The 18,790-nt window shown below is 32.0% G+C and overlaps 1 protein-coding gene across 1 annotated transcript; it reads left to right on the forward strand.

Annotated features, from left to right (window-relative positions):
* The first annotated feature begins 10,534 nt into the window (after nucleotides 1–10,534).
* On the forward strand, nucleotides 10,535–18,050 carry LOC145951700 (uncharacterized). The gene is made up of 5 exons (XM_083063566.1): nucleotides 10,535–10,820; nucleotides 16,150–16,289; nucleotides 16,369–16,697; nucleotides 16,767–16,868; nucleotides 16,954–18,050. Exons 1-5 carry the CDS (start codon nucleotides 10,798–10,800, stop codon nucleotides 17,290–17,292), a joined length of 933 nt encoding a protein of 310 aa, XP_082919692.1. The 5' UTR covers nucleotides 10,535–10,797; the 3' UTR covers nucleotides 17,293–18,050.
* Nucleotides 18,051–18,790: the final 740 nt, after the last annotated feature.

Consider the following 18,790-nt stretch of genomic DNA (forward strand, 5'->3'; position numbering starts at 1 on the left):
GGTATTTACCATTTAAGGATTTAGACCTGATTAAGGGTAGAATTATAACCAGGTCCGCATATCTATCTACATATCATGATGATTTCATGATGGTTTAACAAAACACGCACAAAGCCTTAGAGTTGTGTGCAATGACAACAGACAAACAAATATGCACTGGTGAAATCGATCAAGTGAATGCAACGTTTGAGAAAGGGAGAAACACATAAAAGTGATATCTAGGGAATGATTTGGGTGGTATAAGATTTTCCAAATTGCTCACCAAACTTGTTGCCAAGAGAGAAATTATTTATATTGTTAATTTTGTAATTCTGAAATGAGCAAGTGTAATAGACCATGTAGCATATGCTATCAAATTATGTGGTGCTTCTTGCCACTTATTTTAATGAGGTAGACAAATGTGCTAAGCTCCATATTAACACTCTTAAAATGCTTCTGATTTTTGATACTGGAAAAATGATCATGTAAGAACCACACCCATTTGTGTCAATTGATATGAATTATGAAGTCAGGGATTAAAAAGTTTCACTTGATTCTGTAAATTGAATTAAATAACGGGTATAATTGATTCTTGATCTGCACTATCATTTTTTAGGTTCACATTTTTCCTGTAATATGCACATCCTTTGACACCATTAAAATGTATCAGATTGATATGCACATAAATATTGTGACTATTTAAACACATCTAAAAGCGTTTAAGGCTACTTGGCCTTAAGCCAAGGCCCAAGAGGCCTCATCGATGGTTTAGACCCATTTAGCATTCTTTTCCACATGAATACTTTATCATGAGATTAGTCTAATCACTCATACAATACAGGTGGCTAATGTACTTTTAAAAGTGTCACAATTAATACATTGCCTGCAACATCTCTTTGTTCTCCATTACTTTGTGTCTCTTGAGCAGTGACAAGATCGACCTTGGCCATCATGTGAAGGTTCGGTTTGCCAATATTTAAAGGCTCACTGCTTTTTACACCAAAATGATACGACTAATTGGTAATCAACTATTCACCTCAGTACCTCACCAAAACCTCACTCCCATAAATATTATAAGTCCCCTTCCAATCAAATATTTTTCTTAATTCTAATACATGGTTATATTTTACTTGATTCATTACTAACTTAAATGTTGGAGTCTATACAAATGGCACCATGTCAATCCACTTTACTTAACCACAAGTTGAAGAGTAATTCACCAAAAATAAAAATCTCAATATTTATTAATAGAGTTGATTGCATAGTTTTAAAAACCGGACCGGTCATCGAACCGGTTAAGGTATTGGGTCAGTGGGTCAAAGGTTGAACCGGTGGGTCACTGGTTGAACCGCATGACTCGATTTTTATTTATTTTTATTAAAAAATATTCATATTAAATATATTTATACTTATAAATTTTAATAAATTCATATCTTATTTTAAATTTAAATTCTTTTATCTTATTTAAAATTATTTTTATTTTTATTTTGTAAAAAAATATATAAAAAAATTACATGTTAAACGGTATATTAATACAAATTAAAAATATAAATAATATGTACATATATAATATGCTTGCAATTAATATCACAAAATAATATATGTAATATTTACATAGATATTGAATTATTAAATATATAATTTAAAATTAATAATATATTATAAAAGTTATTTAAGTTGTATATATTGCAAACAAATATATTAGAACAAGTAGTCATTGTTATATTTAATAAGACTCCTTGCTTTTTCATTAAGAGATTCAATTTTCATTATTATTTTTGTGATTTATGGTCCCTTAAAAAAAAATTTTTAAAAAAAAAAAAAAAAAAAAGTGGTTGAACCGGTTTGACCCACCAGTTCACCGGTTGAACCGGAAAATTGACCGGTTCAATCCGGTTTGAAACGGGTCGACTGCATAACCGATCCAACTTCAGATTCGGACCGGCTGGACCACCGGTTCCCGGTCCGACCGGCCGGGTCGGTCCGGGTTTTAAAACACTGGTTGATTGAGTTGATATTATATATCCAATAATATGATATTGGTAACGGGGTCGTCAAATTTGGCAAGTAGGTACTTTACATGAAAAGTGTTTATTTTGATTTTTGAGAGGGTTGAAATCAACTTTGACAATCTTTTTAATATTTTAAGAAAAGGTTAGTAAGCCAGTTGAAAATAAATATACATAAAAGTAACTGCAAGTAACTAAACCAATATGACACTTAAGAGATAGTAATGAAAATAAGTTAGGACTTATTTTATATCATGTTCATAGAATTGTTTGTTAAATAATGAGTTGAAACAAGTCAAAACTCCACAAGTTAAAATAGTAATACTTTCTTTAATAAAGTCTCAATTTTAAATTTTATAGATGAAAAAAATGATTAAGAAGAAAAATTAATAATATTTTATATTAATAACATAATTATAAAAAAAATAATGAGTTGAGGTCAAATCAGATTTGTTTATTAAATAAGTTAGGTAAGTATCATTATATAAAAGAAAACTATGTAGTTAAATAAGCCAAGTTTCACATTATTTCAAAACATTTTTAAGATTAAAATGTCAGCTTATTAAATTAAATGCAAATAATATAATGACAATAATATTGTTATTCTTTTTATCAATAGAAAATATTATAAAGATAGTAAAAAAAATTGAAGATATTGGTTGTATATAATAATATGTTTATTTTATTAAATTTTTATTATAACATTTTTGATATTGTATACTTGTTAGTATATTTAAAAGGTTTAAATTTGTTTAATTGTTTATAAGTATAGAATCGTTATTTCATCTAAAACGACACTTATAACTTTATTTAATAGATCTTACTATTCTATAAAACGAAAATAGGTCTTACTATAAATAAAAAAGTTATAAATATGTTTTTTGTTGGGCTTAATTTTTTAAAAAGTTTAGTTTAAAACGCCCTTCTATCAAATAAATAAATTAAACTCAAATTTTTAATTGTATCAAATTCAAATTTTTTTTTCTAAAATCTATTTGACTACATAAATCTTATTCCCACTCGGAAAACGAGTATAGTAATTCTTTTTATCAGTAGGAGAATAGCAATTTCAAAAATAATTATGACATTTCTGAGAAATTTTCACAGAAAATTAATGATGAGTCATTACTCATTACCATTTACTATTTTATATACGTACACCAATGTTTTCACCAATAAAAAAAAGAGACTATGTGTGCCAACGTTTTGTTTTTGGTCAAATTAAGTATGCCAACGTTTATGCGTATTATATTAATTTATATAGGCTAAATTAAAATTTGTTTAGTATAATATTTAATTTATAAGTTTCATCTCTCAAATTTTAATTATATAATTTTAATCTTTAATTTTATCCGATCATTAAATATTTATTCATTAATTATTAAAATTATAATATTAATGACAATTTTACATCAAGTAAATCAAATTATAATTAATATTTAATAATATTTAAATTAAAATATTTTATTTCTAATCTCTTTTGTTTACTTTACTCGGAAATGAAGATAAAATTAAATTTAAATTTAAATTTAAATATTATTAAATATTAATTATCACAATAATTATCTACTTAATATCATATCATCAATATTTGATAGTTAAATTAAAATTATAATTTTAAAGAATAAAAAATTAGAAATCAAGAAAGTAAAATAGGGATGAAATATTATAGAAGATAAAAATACAATTGGAGCCCAATTTATTTTATATACTTGGGATTCCTGCAGTTGAAAGTTGATATGCAGAGAAACTGATCCCATTGGTACAGTGTGTGTCAATGTGGAGTCACCCACTGTTTGTTTCTGCAATTTATATTAAGAGAAATTTGATGGTACTCATTTTATTTAAGAGGGTAAAGTTTTTTATATTTTATATTTTTAATAATTTATTTAAATAATCTTTATGATATTTTATTTTTTTAATTTTTAAATTATTTAATTATTTTATTTTATTTTATATATTCTAATTTATTTGTAATAATATTATTATATATTTAAATAATTTAATTTTAATAATTTTTTAAATATATTTTTATCTTTTCACTTAAAATTTTTGAATTTCTATATTTTAATTTTAATAATATTTTAAGTATATTTTTTGTATTTTTATCTTAAATTTTTGAATTTCTATATTATAATTTTAATAATTTTTTATTTCTATTATTTTTTAATTTTTTTCTTTTTTAATATTTTATAATATTATTGAAATCTTATAATTTTAATCTCTATAATTTTATCTTACTTTTTATTTTATAAGTATAATTTGAATTATTTATTTTATAATTAAATTAATTTTTTTAAATCTTTTATGAATTTACATAGAAAAATGTATTGAAATCCCTCGATCTTTGAAGGTACCATATCATCTCCCTTATATTAATTAGGTTGTTAATTTCTTGATCAGTGGCTAAATATTGCTGACTAGGTTTAAGACTTCAGATGATTATTACTATGTGTCTCTACATCTTAATTTATCAACTGGTTAACCAATAATCAAAATAATAAAATAAAATCGTACTATGGCTGCCGACGCCAAGCTACACAAATCACAACACTTTAAACATTGCTTCGAATATTACGAAACTTTTAATTTAATTATCAATGGTAATGGTGATGTCCAGCCATATTTAGGGTATTGTTGTGACCTTTTACTTCTTTATTCAAAGTGTTTTGTAAGAAAATTACTCAATGAATTAATAAACAAACCCCTATATGATTTTGCCAATCTATTGTTATATGAAAATGCACTATAACAAAATTAACATATAGTAATAAATATTATATAATGACATTATAAATATCACTAAAAATTACTTTTATCCATACAATAACTACAATATATGTTCGTATATTATTAAAAAGTATGAATATAAATTATAGTGACATACAAAATATGTTATTAAATCTTATTCAAAATCAATACTGAAATTGTATGTGACTATATGCTAAATAGATATATACTTATATATATTATATTTATAGTAACATTTTTTATATGTCATTATATATAACATTTATTGATGATTGATGTTCATTTATATCACTATTTATTTTTATTTTTAGCCATATTTCTTTTAGATTACAGATATTGTTCTCATTGATCTTTAATTAAAACATACAATTTATTCCAAGGATTATTATCTTATCTTAATAATTTAAATCAACAACAGTTCTTGAGATAAAGTATCAATTATATTAGAAATTATTTTTTAACAGAATATATTACTAACATATTGTTTACGGTGGAATTTGTTTATGGTGGAATTTGTTTATGGGTTCTTTTTATTTAGACTAGCACAGCAAGTGTTTCAATTTAGGCATATGTTTCTCGGTTTACAATGAAAAGGAATGAAATAGAATGATCAATAATTGCTGGTCTCTAAGCATTTGTCAATGATTAATAAGTAATTATTTTCATGCACGTAAACACTTAGATGAACAGAATGAACAATAATGATATTAGCAATACAAATCATGGTTCACTTTTACAAGGTTTAGAACAATACAACATTGATGATGATCGAACATTACAAGATTAAAAACAAGAAACTACGCTAATTCTACTCCTATAAAAAGAAAATGAAAATGGCCGAGAAGGAATCATACCCAAAAACAATTCCATGCACGAAAGCCATAGCACAGGCAGAGAGTGCTTCAGAGTATAGTCTTAGTATGAAAATTTCCGACATCTTGAAAGTACATATTTCTTCGTGTTTATAGAGCCAAATGAAGGTGGTTAATTTTAGTGCATGTGCGTCATGGAAAGGTAACCGCCATCCACTATGCCCAATAGGTGGTTTTAGAATGTAACCTCTCGTAACCGCTCGTTCCACTCTTTTTCTTTTCACTTCGATCCATTTTCCGTTAACAGTTCTGAGATAACTACTCACTACTTGGAAACCTTCAGTAATTTCCATCTTTCGAGCACTTCTTGGTTTGATTCGACTCATTTTTTCGACTATATTTTGAATACGGACAGCTTGAACTTTTGATACTTCCTGAATGTGTTTTTCGAGTTACCTGGTCTTCGAGTGATCCTAACACATATCAATTAAAATTTAATGTTAACAAGGCATTTTTATTGATCTAGTGAGTTAAACATTCGTTGAAAAAGAAGTGACTCGTCTTTCTATAGTTAAAATAATAATAAAAAAATGCTTGTAAGTAAATAAAATGATATTATATATTTGAATGACAAGGGTCACGAAATTACTTTTATTTTGTTCATTTCCTTTCAAAAAGATAGATGACCAGAAAAAGTGGGATCCACAAAAAGTATCCCCTATTTTATTTTTATTTTTATTTTTCCTTTACACTCTTTTATGGCTTTGTCGACCTTTTCGGTGTAATATAAGATGCTTAAATGAATGGGTTGAAAATTAAAATAGAAAGTGGATTATGACAGTAGATTTCCATCAATGGTACAGTTAATTGTTTTTTAGTACACCATTACTGCTTGTTGTGTAGCCTTAATTTACTTTCTCTTTTGGCTCATTTATGCTTGCTGCTCCCCACCTTGTTAATTTCCCAGTTTCATTAATAATAATATATTTACCTGATTAATGCATTCAGTGAGTAAATAACTCATATTAAAGAAACACGTGGACATCCCAAAAATTACCAAATTGTTTTTAATAATCTAATAGTGGATAATGACTTTATGTAGAATTGCCAAAAGCTAACATGTATAAACTATTATATATTTAGTTCCATCTATAACAAATTATGTTTGAGTTCATATTTTTCGACCCAACATAACTCTTATTAGGACATTAGTCCATTGGACTAAACTAATCTAAACAAAAATAAATAAATAAATTCTAGAATTATTTTAAGTTCATAAATTACAAGTATTAAATCTGCTTTTTTTTTTTAATTTGAAAACAAAAATTGTTGATCAAACTAAATTAACCCTAATATATTAATATAAAAACAACTACAAGACATGATGAATAAAAAATTAAATATAATGTAATGAATCACAAATAGAAGAAAAAAAATTATATTAACTTGGACAATGAGAAGGTTCTCTTTGTTATTGAATGAGATTAAATGACTTTTGATGTACTTTTTTATTTTATATATTGACTAAAGTGATTGTACAAAATCTTATTTTACCTTATTCACTTTCACTTCATATTCATATGGGTAAAATGTTCTATTACTTACTAGTAAACATTTATTTTTAAAAATTTTGATCAATCTAGACTAAAGTCTATAAATTTGATTAATCTTAGACCATTTAGTTATTTAGACTAAACAAACTTAATCAAAATAACTTGTTTCTATTTAGGCTACTTTTTTTAAGACCTTGTGTATAGGTTAAGCCAAAATTTATAACTCTAAAAATTAAAGATTATATTAGTTATAATTTTTTAATCACATCCTTAATTAAGTTAATAATTTTTAAGTAATAATAAATTGTTATTCTACTGCTAAAGAGAGAAAAAAGTTAAACCTAAAAAATATTACAGAAAGTTTTAAAATATAAAAAATATCATTTCTATTTCTTAATTTATGTACTTTTAAATTATAAAACTAGTTAAAAAAATGTAAGTAAATTTTTTTTGTCTGAAATATCTCCCGTTGGAAAATTAGCCAAATAATAAAATATTAAGGTAATATACACAAAATCTCAAATTAGTTATGACCATATAAATAAAAAAATGAAAACTTTATTATATATTTTAAAAAACATAGTCAGCACACAATTTTGTTTTCAAATGTTATATACAAATACAAAGTCATTCCTTTTCATTTCTAATTTATTTTTTCCATGTTCAAATAAATATGGTTGACAGCCGTACCTTTAGTAACATTTAAAAAATATTACTTAATTGTGTATAAATATTGTTAGTTTATTTTTGTAATATATATAATTCATGTTACTAAAGACTTTTAATAATATTTTTATACAATTAGACAACATTTTTCAAATGTTATCAAAGAGATATTTTTGTAAAATTTAGTTTTAATTTAGATAATGTTATCAATTATTATATTTTTGTGTCTCCTAAAATCTTAGGTGTTCTTTAAGAGAAGATTGAAGACATTATTAATTAGTCACCACTGATTATATATAAAATATCAAAGTTTATTTATCTTAAACATAACTATATGATTTTATATACTCTTTACGAGTCATTTATATATTCGATGTGAGACTTTAATTAGGGATAACAATTAGAGATGTGAGATTTTTTTTTACTCGATGTGAGACTTTGATTTTAGAAGCAATTAGAAAGAATAATGTTGAGAAGAAAAAAATGTTACTTATTTATAGTAATATTTTTCAAAAAAATGTTGCAAAATATGTGACATTCTTTTACTCGGTGTAAGACTTTGATTTTAAAAATAATTGAAAAGAATAATATTGATATGAAAATATTACTCTATCTAAAATAATATTTTTTTAAAAATGTTATAAAATAACCTATTTATTCATATATAATAATATTTTAATAAATATAAAAAAGAAAATATTACTAAAGAAATAAAATATATTACATTTATTCATTTATTTGCGTCATAAACGTTGATGGATAATCAGAATGGCTTACAATAAGCGAAAGCAGTTAATTAATTTAATTGCAGAAAATTAAATAAATTAAAGTATAAGCAAAATTACGTGTACAGAGCTAAGCAAGTGGCAAAGGCACTAACATGGTGATGGTATACCTATATACTATAAAGTATAAACAACTAAGCAGTGGACGCAGTCATCACTGTGTGTTTGTGTGTGGATAGTGGATAGTGGATAGCCCAATCCCATGCCTATTCAACTAAAACGTCCCACTTGTGAAGACTCTACCTAAATTTCCTTCTAAGTAACATTATTTTATTTGTTCTCTTCTCCAATGTGGATTTTTTGTGGTTCTAAAGCCTCCAAAGTTAAGCCTCATGTTTTGGGAAAATAGTTTTTGTACTATTCGTACTGCTAGGCTAAGTTCAAGCTCGGCAACACAGCGCGGATTGACATTGAACACGTGTCGCGCGACATCGGCCAAAATAATGCTCACTATCTAAACAGATTATAACCGATCTCAGGCTCAAGGTCTAGAAAAACCCTAATTTACACAAAAGTACGTGCATTACTTATACGAGACTCATACATCCACAAACACTAACTTTAGCATCGGAGTCTCTTTTGCAGGTACCGCCTCTACTTGGAACAGCAATCGTACCCAGCGAAAGAGGCTCACCAATCTTGCCCAGCAAATTGTCCCTACGACCGATCTCCGGTAAGAACAATTTTCATTTTAAAAATATAAATTTGACTTAGATAAACTTTAAATATACTAAAATTAGTTTTCATTTTGAAAAATATAAAACATTAATTTAATTAGATAATTATATATAAAATATTAATAAAACCAAAATATATTACTGATCATATTCAATTCTAAAAACCAGACCTATTTATCTTTTAAATATGATGTAATAATTATAATTAATTATTATTTTTTATTTCATATTATGATAAGACTTTTCATTTTATGTATGCCTATGTAAATATGAAACGAATAACCATACGAAAATGATTAAGATTAAAAATCATTTATGATCTATATTTTTAGTTTCCATTTTAAGAAGAGTTATCATTTGTTAAACTACCCATATGAAGGTATATCAGGGAGAAATTTTATATTTTTTAAAAATTTGATAACTTTAAGTTTGGATCATCGTATGATTAAAATTAAAATTTATTTATTTAGTGGTTGATGACTAGTGAAAAAAGTCATGTACCTTTTTTTTTTTATTTTTTTTATTTCAACTATATAAGATCTAATAATTTATATGTTTAGTTATCATTTTTTATCATAAGTTTAATATGTTACCTATATACAAGAGTATCAAGTGAGAACATTTCTACCAACATATTATTAATCTAAGTAAAATTAACTCAGATCACTTAAGTAAATTAAAAATCTTAAATTTAAATACTGTGAATGAAAAACATATAGTCTAAAGAAAAGACTCAATAAAATGGTTAAATAATTTTCCAACTTTCGACAAGTTGACAAATACTCTACAATAAAATACATGGTAAATTAGAAGAAAATTATTAACATTTCTCACTTTAAAAATATAAGAACCTTAAATCTAGACCATACAAAATATATATAAACGCAAAAGTGGATAAGTTCACCCTTAAATATCGCATACAGGCAAGTTATACACGTCCTAATCAAATTTTCCAAGTCAAGCAGTCAAAAACTTCACCTGGTCTCTAGGTGTTTATTTTAGTTACTTTAACTTCGTTATCATTTTAAATGGAAATATTCTTTTCATAAGCATGTGAAATATTTTTAAGCGGTATATATATATATATATATATATATATATATATATATAAACTAGTCCTTTGAGAAAAATTTGTTAAAAAAAATACATAAATAAAATCGTATTATTTGAAAAGTATTAACATAAAAAGTTAGAAATAAATAAAGAAACTGAAAACAATCGAAATTGGATTGGTTTTGATATGATATTAAAGTCTATGTGTTGAATATTTGGTATGGAATTAATATAACGTCTTGGTCTTACTATAGCAAGTCCAAATTGTGATGATCCGTACTTAACTCCGATGTTTAAGTTAAGCTTGTGATAAACATGAATGTATTGTGTATATGCAATTAATCTAAACTCTAATAATATTAGCTGGTGATGGATACACGAATAATGAGATGGTGAATTTTGGTGAAATTATAGTCCATGGTTGTAAGATCATGGCGCCAGGCATTCCGTCGTGGGAACGTGATCTGAAAATGGCCGGGGAGCCTCGCGACGGAAATGGGACATGATTTGTCATGACCTTCAGCTACAACCACAGGTTTGGAATGTCATCTAAACTCAATCACAGTTTTTACAATTCAGTAGTATTTCAATTAGGAAACCCAATTCAGTGAATCAGTTTGAACCTATAAAAAATCAAAATCAGAGAAGGCTATAACAAAATTTGGGAGATTCTTTTTTCACTTTAAATGACAATATTATATGTTAGGTTTTTCTTTAGTAACATATGTGATTTTTTAACAAAATTTAACAATATATATATAATTATTTTGATAGACTTATAACTTCATGACTTTAGTAACTTTATTCTTTGACCAATCTTCCCAAAAGAACAAATTTATTATTTTATTACTATTATAATTTAAAATTAGGATTGAGAAATTGTTGGATTTGGATTTGAATTTGGTCAAATATTCAGATCCAAATAACCCAACCTAAACAAATCTATAAGAATACTTTTTTAGGTTCGTTTTTGACCATGACATACATTGGTTTGGATGAGTCGAATGTTAAAGTAACTAATGATATTACAAGAAATGTTACATATAGTGGCATATAAAAGTGTCATTATAGGTACAATATACATAAATATACATAGGTATACATCTATTTAAAATATAGTTATACACAATTTTAATATTGATTTTGAATAAGATTTAACAACATATTTTATATGTCACTATAGTCTATACCTACATTTTTTTAACAATATATCAATATATATTGTATTTATTATGTAGATAAAAGTAATTTTTAATGACATATATTGTGTCATTATAGAATGTATGTCACTATATGACAATTTTCTTGTAATGTGAATTAAAACGGGTAGGTTGCAAGAGTTTGGACCACCATCAAAAAATTAGCTTACACCAAAATTGTCATGAGTTTCTCACCTATTTCAACCCTAATATGTAGAGCAACATTCAAACTTGTAAATATTCATAAAAATGAAAGGGGAGAAATATTGCATATATGAAGGATAGAAGAAGAGAAAAATTAAAAAACACTAGTAGATTTGGAAGTCACCGAGAGAGAGCAATATATTAGAGAGGTGCTACTACTCCCTACTCCCTGAGGTTGTGTTGATGAAATGAACCAACGAAGCAAGAGAAGGAGAGGACGTAAAACAGATGCAACATACAAGTTATGAAAGTACGTAGGAATATGAAAAAGAACGATGGAAAGACACACAAAGTTGTGCAACACTAGGTTAATGAAAGAAGTGCAATCAAAAGTATGTTTTTATATATATGTAGGGTTTCACTATTAGATTTTAATGCATTAACAACATTTTCTTATTTATATTTATTAAAATATTACTAATTTTCAAAATCAAAGTCCTATATCGAGTAAAAAAAATTTACATAAGTTATTTTGCAACATTTTTAAAAAAAATGTTATTATAGTTGCTTCTAAAATCAAAGTCCCACATCGAGTCAAAAAAATATATTTCTCTTATATCTAATTGTAAATCATAATTAAAGTTCCACATCGAATAGATTAATGACTCATAAAGAGTATATATACTCATATAGTTATATTTAAAATAAATAAAATTTGATATTCTATATATAATTAGTGGTGACTAACTAAAAATGTATTTCCCTAAAAACTTAAGGAACTCCTAGAAATTTAGTTTAAGAGACATAAAAATATAATAATTGATAGTAATATTTAAATTAAAATTAATTATTATTTTATAAAGTTATCAAAATCTTGGCAACATCATTAAAATGTTACAAAAAATTATTAAAATGTTACAAAAATACTACTTTGGTAACATTTAAAAAATGTTACCTAATTATGCAAAAATGTTATTAAAAGTCTTTAGTAACATGGACTATATACAACATTTGATAATATGTTGCTAAAACAAATTAGTAACATTTATACATAATTAAGTAACATTTTTCAAATGTTGCTAAATACCATTTGTGTTGTAGTGTTTTATAAGTTGTGTATATTCGGTCAGGTTTAGTTACCGATGAATTTTAATATTTAAAATTGAACCCGACTAATAAAATTGAAGGAAACTATTTTTTTTAACCAAGTAATGAGCTGACCTGTTTAACTCAATTTAATATTGGATTCTTCGAATTTTTTGCTGCATCCAATAAATTTACCACCCCTATTTAAATTGGTGTTTTATGGACATCCAATGTTAGTTAATGTTTTGAGAGAGAATAATGTGATAGATAATTTATCATGACAAGAAGAGAAGAAGAGAAAAATTATAAGTACCAAATGAATGTTTATAACATTAGTTTCTATAAATCATTGTTGCAAGTTTGATCGATAATTCTAGTAATGATAATGTCACAATGCAAGTGCAGAGCATGTCATTAGATGTTTGAAGTACAGTCTTATAATGAGTAAATAGTTATTTTAGTCTCTTAATAGATATTGTTATATATATATATATATATATATATATATATATATATATATGTTGTATGACTAAAATAATAATAGTAATATATATTGTTCTTACCGGAAATCTGCTGTAGAGCTGATCCGCCAGGTAAGATCGATGAGCCTCCTTTACGGGTACGCTGGTGCTCCAAGATGGGGGTGGTACCTACAAAAGAGACTTCGATGCTAAAGTTAGTGTTTGTGAGAGTATGAATCTCGTATAAGTAATGCACGTACCTTAGTGTGAATTAGGGTTGCTTTGGGCCTTGGGCCTGAGATAAGATGTAATATGATTAGATAACGGACCTCGTTTGGGGCGAGATCCTCGGGAATCGATTATGATTCACTTAAATGCCGAGCTGATGCTATGCGGTGCGCGTCCGAGGTCGGCTTGCATTGTGGTGCCGAGCTCGGAGCTCGGTTACGCGGTACGAATAGTACATTAGCCCCCCGAGCTCTGAAGACCGTAGGTCGAGGAGTTAAGACCGAGCTCGCTGGGGGGAGGTGACCTCTCGCATATGTTTGCTCGTTGTGGTACCATGTGTCGTGACTGTTCATTTCCCGGGAACGTGCAAGTGGCACGTTTATAGGAGATGACGGTTATGTAATGATGGTCTTGCAATTAATTGTGTTGTCAGGCGTGTCCCCTGACCGACACGTGGCGTGGCGGTTTTGAAATGTGGGAAGAGCCCCTTTTCTTTTTCTTTCCCGCGTCTCTTCCCATTCACTCCACTTTCTTCTACTTTTTAGCTTCTTGGGTACGGTAGCCCTCTGTGCATTCTCGTTCCTGGCTTTCTCGCTTTCGTCTTCATTTTTATAGTCTTTCTTCGAGTCTTCTTGATGGTTGGTGGTCGTGGCGTCGGTTCTTCTGCGCCTGCCAGGGGCAAGGCGCGCGACAAGGCGGTGGCTACCGGGAAGGGTGCCGCCGAGAGAAAAGACCCGTCCCCACCTAAGGACCTGGAGCCGGGTGTTCCTGGTTACGACTGGGTCAAGCGCGAGATGGGGGGCATCCAAGGTGTGTTCAGGTCGCGCCTGGAGGTTGATGTGGTTTGGGAGACACACCGGATTTGCGACCCCACCCTTTCCCGGATGATTCAGCTCGAGCCCTGTCCGGCTGGTGAGGGTGTGTTCATGGGGAAGTCAACCGATCCCCCCCACTTTTATGTTTATCAGAGTTTTTTCAAGGACCTAGGCGTTTGTCTTCCCTTCACTCAGTTTGAGTGTGATTTCTTGAACTACATCAACGCGGCCCCTTGCCAGCTGCACCCCAATAGCTAGGGTTTTTTGAGGCGTTTCAGGTCCTGTGTGCGGTCCTAGGGCTGGAGTTGTCCCTTCGCGTATTCCTTCATTTCTACTAGCTGAAGCTGGGCGTTCCGCCGTATGACATTCTTTCTTTGAACGGGAGTAAAGAAGGGGGTTTATTCACTCTTTACTCCCAATCTTATAAGAATTTCAAATCCGAGTTTTTCCGGGTAGTCCTTGTGGACATCGACCCTTTGGAGGATGGGGATTTCTACTTTGGTGGATTTCCGAAGTTCCCCTTTTACTGGTGTCTGTTGAGATTTCCGTTGAAACACTTTTGTTAATATTTGTAAATTCGTTTAATTCTATCAACGATCTCAAACACGGCAAGTATACCGGCCGTTCAAGTAGTAAAAATATCGTATCCACAGGGATTAGAAGGTAATATAAGCATTTATTGACTATTCGTGACTAAAGAATAATTCCAATTTCATAGTTTGTGCAGTGAATTCAAAGTTGTGACTATTGGAATGAAAGCTGTAAATAAATATTGTTTTGTGAATGGAAAAGGTAAGGAAAGGTATTGTGGTATTGTGAGGTTGTGGGGGTCAGATTTCACCAAACGTAACACTAATGTATCCTTAATCTCTTGTTGAATTCATTGCTTAGTCAACCCATAAGTTTACTCAAACCTAATCCCTTAGAGAAAGAGCCTAGGTGCGGATATTGAATATCAATCCCTTGAGTACCCAATATCTACACCCGCATTACGGGCTAGGGTTTAAGACTACTAATGGGTCAAGCTCTATCCCTAGATACAATCACCACTAGCCATATGTTTCAGAACTAGTTTCAAAGGTTATTTTCCAATACCCATGGAACCTTAAATCATGCAAAGGGTGATCAATCCAAAGCAAGCATTAAGAATAGAAACAAACACAACAAAAAATAAAACAACATGTATATATATCATTAAAACCGTAAAGATTACAATAGAGTACGTTGGTTACATCTAACCCCACAAAATGGGTGAAACCACTCAACAAAGAGGGCAAATACAAAATAGAGATGGAAGAGGAAGTGAAGAACCGAAGGAAAGATCCGCACACGGACGATCCCAAGCCCTGGGAATCCCTTCCGCAGCTCTTGGAGGTGCCCAATGTGAGAATGGAGAGAAAGATCCCCGAAAATGGCTTCAAATACGAGCCTGGGAGATCAGATTAGGGTTCCGCGCCCGGCGCACAATTCTTCGCGCCCGGCGCAAGTTCTTCCAGAGGAGTCAAGCACTCTCTGTCTCAACACAAGCCCGGCGCAATTCCTTTTGCGCCCGGCTTAATTCTTTTTGCGCCCGGCTTAATTCCTTTTGCGTCCGGCGCAATATAACTGGCAGAGATGAAATACTTTGTTTTTGTCACGCCCAGCGCTGGTTATATTGAGCCCGGTGTAGAACCTCTTCTCTGCTCCTTAGCTTCTTAGGTTTCCAATCCTAAGAGTCTTCAATCCTCAAGTCACTAGCTCAATACCTGCACAAAAAATGAGGTGTATTAAGGTATTGTTAGTTGAATTTGGGTTAGTTATATCTGCACACAAAATGAACCAAAAAGAGAACAATTATATTGCAATGGTTCAAAGGATGAGTGGAATTTGTTCAATAAATCTCATCCAAAAAGAGGTAAAATTGAGACTTAACAGTGTTCTAAACCGTCTAGGTTTCACGGGGTGAACCCTTTGGAGTTGACGGCTTCGGAGGCTGCAGTCGTTAAGAATCTCTCGGCCTTGCCTCGCCCGTTGGATTGCAGGTCGATCTTGTCGCTTGCGAACTCGACGCACAGGGAGAGGGTCCTGGAGGGTGAGTATTTTTTATCTTGGTATTTTGTTGAGGTTTGTGTAATTCTTTTTTGCTGATGTGCCTTATTTTCTGTCTGTAGGCCTTATAGGAAAAGACTTGTGGCTTGAGCTGAAGCCCTACTTTAACGTGACCGAGCTCGGGGTTTCCGAGCCTCCGGAGGAGGAGGTTTCCCCTCTGAAAATCAACCGAAAACGAAAGAGGGGTGGGAGAGAGGTCGGGGGGACCTCTGCCCCTCATGAGATAGGGGAGGTGGCCTCCGAGGTTATTGAAACTGGGGAGGTGGGCCTTGCTGGGATTCCGCCGCCGGAGGGGGTCGATCGTGTGGCTGCCGAAGACGTGGCATCGGCTGCTGAGCCAGTCGTCCAACCCGGCAAGGCGCCGGCTCAAGCTGTTGAGCGGGTTGTCGTGGTGAGTATTTTTCTTCTCTTAGTCTTGTTTCTATTTTTTGGCATTTTGACTTGAGGTTGTTTTCTATAGGCAGGGGATGCTGCCGAGGAAGTGGTCCTTGTTGCCGGGCGGGCCATCTTGGCCGTCGAGGAAATGATCCGGGGTGCAATACCTGCTGCTTCGGTTGGTGAGGTGAGTCGTTGGCCCTTCTGTGGTATTTGGCGTTTTACCCTTCTGGTTACTTTTGTTTTTAGGAGAGTGTCCTTGCTTTTTGCAGGCGGGGAGCGGCACTAGGGTATCTGCGCCTACTTCTGCCGAGGTCCGTAGGGAGGGGTCGAACTCCGGGCTCCCTACCCCTGGTCCGGTGCCGAAGCTGAAGCGGCGGTACCTTGCGTATCGCTATGCGCAAGAGGGCGCGCCCATGCGGCTGGAGCTCTTGAGTGCGTCGGAGGAGGTCGACTCTCTGTGGAGCGCCGCGGTGACTCCGGAGAAGTTTTTCCCGAAGGGGTCGTTGAGCACGGCTGATCAGGCGATGATCGAGTCGGCCGGGCCAATGGGAAGTTTTGATGCCGCCCAGATCTTCCTTCAGCGAGGAACGACCATTGTGGATTACTAGAAACACAAGTGGTCGAGGCAGCAGGAGGACATGGCGAAGTTGAGGAGCCTTATTCAGCCTCTGAAGGATGAGAATAAAGTCCTGAAGGAGGATAACGGGGTTCTGACCGCCGCCCTTGGTGAAGCGAAGATGCAGGGGGCCGAGCTCCAGACGGCGAGGGGGGGCCTCACCAGGGCCCAGAAGTCCTTGGAGATCGCCCTTCGCTCTAACGAAGAGTATGCTTCTCTGGTGGGTGAGTTGCAGGGGCTGGTTACCTCGACCCGGGGTGAGGTGATGTCTTCTCGGGAACAAGTTCGCTCTCTGGAAGATGAAGTCGCATTTTTGAAGGGCGAGCTGGTGTCGGTGACCGAGGAGCGTCTCCGCGATGAGGTCATTATTGGTAGCAAAGAGCAGGAGATTGCTGCCCAGAGAGTAGACCTTTCGTCGCTGGAGGCCGAGAAGGCGGCGTTGCAGAGGAGACTTGAGGATGTTGAGCGCTCCATCGTGGTGGAGCATAAGAGGGGCTTCCTCAAGGCTACTCGTCAGGCCAAGCTTCTTGCGCCAGGGTTTGACTTCTCCGGCATGCATGTGGAGAAGGTTGTTCGCTTTGGGAAGCTGGTCAAGGAGGACGACGTTGAGGATAGCTCCAGCGATAATGCCTTTATGTAGGCCGATTTTGTAATCGTAATTTATTTCTATTTTGGATTCAATTGTTGAATCCTGGGAACTTTGCTTGTATATATATATGTGTATATATTTTTTACGTGAAGGTTTAAATTTTTCCGTAATAAAACCGAGGTTCGAACTCGACTTTAGCTTTTCGTAATGGTTCAAACTGGACCGTAGATTGAGGGTTCAAATTTGACCTTAATCCTGCCGAGGTTCGAATTTGACCTCGGACTTGGAGTGATACATTTCATCAAGGTTCGAACTTGACCTCGGATAAGTGGGCGAATTCGACCTTAAGTTTACGTGGAGGTTCAAACTTGACCTTAAATTTTTGTGAAGGTTCAAACTTGACCTTAATGAACCGAGGTTCGAACTCGACCTTAAATTTACGTGAAGGTTCAAACTTGACCTTAAATTTTTGTGAAGGTTCAAACTTGACCTTAATGAACCGAGGTTCGAACTCGACCTTAACTTTACGTGAAGGTTCAAACTTGACCTTAAACTTTTGTGAAGGTTCAAACTTGACCTTAATGAACCGAGGTTCGAACTCGACCTTAACTTTACGTGAAGGTTCAAACTTGACCTTAAACTTTTGTGAAGGTTCAAACTTGACCTTAATGAACCGAGGTTCGAACTCGACCTTAACTTTACGTGAAGGTTCAAACTTGACCTTAAGTTTTTGTGAAGGTTCAAACTTGACCTTAATGAACCGAGGTTCGAACTCGACCTTAAATTTTCGTGAGGGTTCAAACTTGACCTTTTATTTTCGTGAAGGTTCAAACTTGACCTTAGCAAACCGAGGTTCGAATTCGACCTCCATTTGAGGTTAAACGTAAAATTATGCGAAAAG

Source organism: Cajanus cajan, chromosome 9 (genome assembly GCF_000230855.2).
Source record: "Cajanus cajan strain Asha chromosome 9, NIPB_CcT2T_4, whole genome shotgun sequence".
Classification (NCBI taxonomy): Eukaryota; Viridiplantae; Streptophyta; class Magnoliopsida; order Fabales; family Fabaceae; genus Cajanus; species Cajanus cajan.